Below are 1788 nucleotides of genomic sequence, written 5' to 3' on the forward strand. Positions count from 1 at the left end.
GTATATATATATGTATGTATGTATGTATGTATGTATGTATGTATGTATATATATGTATATATGTATATATATATGTATGTATGTATGTATGTATGTATGTATATATATGTATATATATATATATATATATATAAGGCCAGCATCTCCAAAAGAACACTTGTATGTATGCCCACAATCATATAAAGACAGCATCTCCAAAAGAACACTTGTATATATGCCCACAATCAAAATTAATCTCCGGAGGTTTGGCCACTACTCATGATAGTATTAGATATACACTAGCCATAACATTTTGTTCCATTCATACTGTATCACTCATGTATGTCGTGCACACACCACAAACATCACTGGTTGGGTCACATAGATATCAATTTTTAGAAATTCAACTGATCCGGGTATAATATGTGTACGAATTGTCCTTCATAGTCACATTGTGCGTGTACGCGCGCCCGGATGCAGAAATCCTATAAATACATGCACATACTTGCGTGTGTATAGAGTAGCCCCAACTCACCTTGAGAGCGCGACTCATGCTGGATATTCACTCTAGATGCACATGCACATACTTACATGTACTTGAGTATAGTTTACTCATCTTGAGAGCTCGACATGTCCTGAATATTCACTTGAGATGCACATGCACATTCTTACAAGTACTTAATGTATAGTTTACTCACCTTCAGAAGTAAAGTTTACTCGCCTTCAGAAGTAAAGTTTACTCACTTTCAGAAGTAAAGTGTACTCACCTTCAGAGCTCGACTTGTCCTGGATATTCACTCTAGATGCACATGCACATACATACCAGTACTTAACGTATAGTATACTCACCTTCAGAAATGAAGCTTACTCACCTTCAGAAGTAAGGTTTACTCGCCTTCAGTAGTAAAGTTTACTCACCTTCAGAAGTAAGTTTTACTCACCTTCAGAAGTAAAGTTTACACACCTTCAGAGCTCGACATATCCTGGGTATCCAGTCTCCACCGTACCCACGCTGTGTCTCCAGCCGATCACTCCACTGCAGATGGCACAGTCCATCCACAGCTACCAGCTTAACAGGCGCGTCATCAGATGCTGAGTGGCCAGAAGAAATGTACGATTATTTATTTGTCACCCTGACATAGCCGAATGCCCTATATATTATTGGTATTGTGATCGGTGATATGTATGTAACGGGGCCCTTAATACATACTACTCGTCTGTGTATGTGGTACATATCACATATCTGCAGATACGACAACCCCACCGCTACCCATTTTGAGAAATACATATACGTCTGTTTCATGTGTACTATGTGTATTGATTTGTTTAGGTAAAATACGCCACGGAACCTTCTACGCTTCTGTGTCATGTGGAATGTGTCACATGAAACATGGCATGCATCATACATCCATTGCAGATGACTCATCCCGGTCACCTCTGCCAACAAATTGACAGTTTTGGCGTGGTTATACAATAGTTATGCACACATCAACAACAGAGCGTTGATAGGGACGTACACGGCTACTACGAGAGGAAAAGAAACCTACAGCATCTGATGAGACAGGATCGAACACACACAGCAAGATACACTCCTGATCGTAGCTTCTGGATAACAGACCATACATATATCTGCGAGGTGCAGCTGCAAAATGGGTACAAACAGAGTATATATATATATATATATATATATATATATATATATATATATATATATATATATATATATATATATATATATATATATATATATATATATATATATATATATATATATATATATATATATATATATATATATATATATATATA

The 1788-nt window shown here is 36.7% G+C and overlaps 1 protein-coding gene across 3 annotated transcripts in view; it reads right to left on the reverse strand.

Moving 5' to 3' along the window:
* The window catches only part of SARC_03298 (hypothetical protein), a 9084-nt gene that overhangs the window by 2215 nt on the left and 5081 nt on the right, over positions 1 to 1788 (reverse strand). For all 3 annotated transcript variants that reach the window (XM_014302920.1, XM_014302921.1, XM_014302922.1), the window contains one exon: positions 944 to 1071. In XM_014302920.1, coding sequence (XP_014158395.1) covers positions 944 to 1071 — 128 coding nt within the window. The remainder of the gene's footprint in view (positions 1 to 943; positions 1072 to 1788) is intronic.

The sequence above is a fragment of the Sphaeroforma arctica genome (genome assembly GCF_001186125.1).
Source record: "Sphaeroforma arctica JP610 unplaced genomic scaffold supercont1.165, whole genome shotgun sequence".
NCBI lineage: Eukaryota > Ichthyosporea > Ichthyophonida > Sphaeroforma > Sphaeroforma arctica.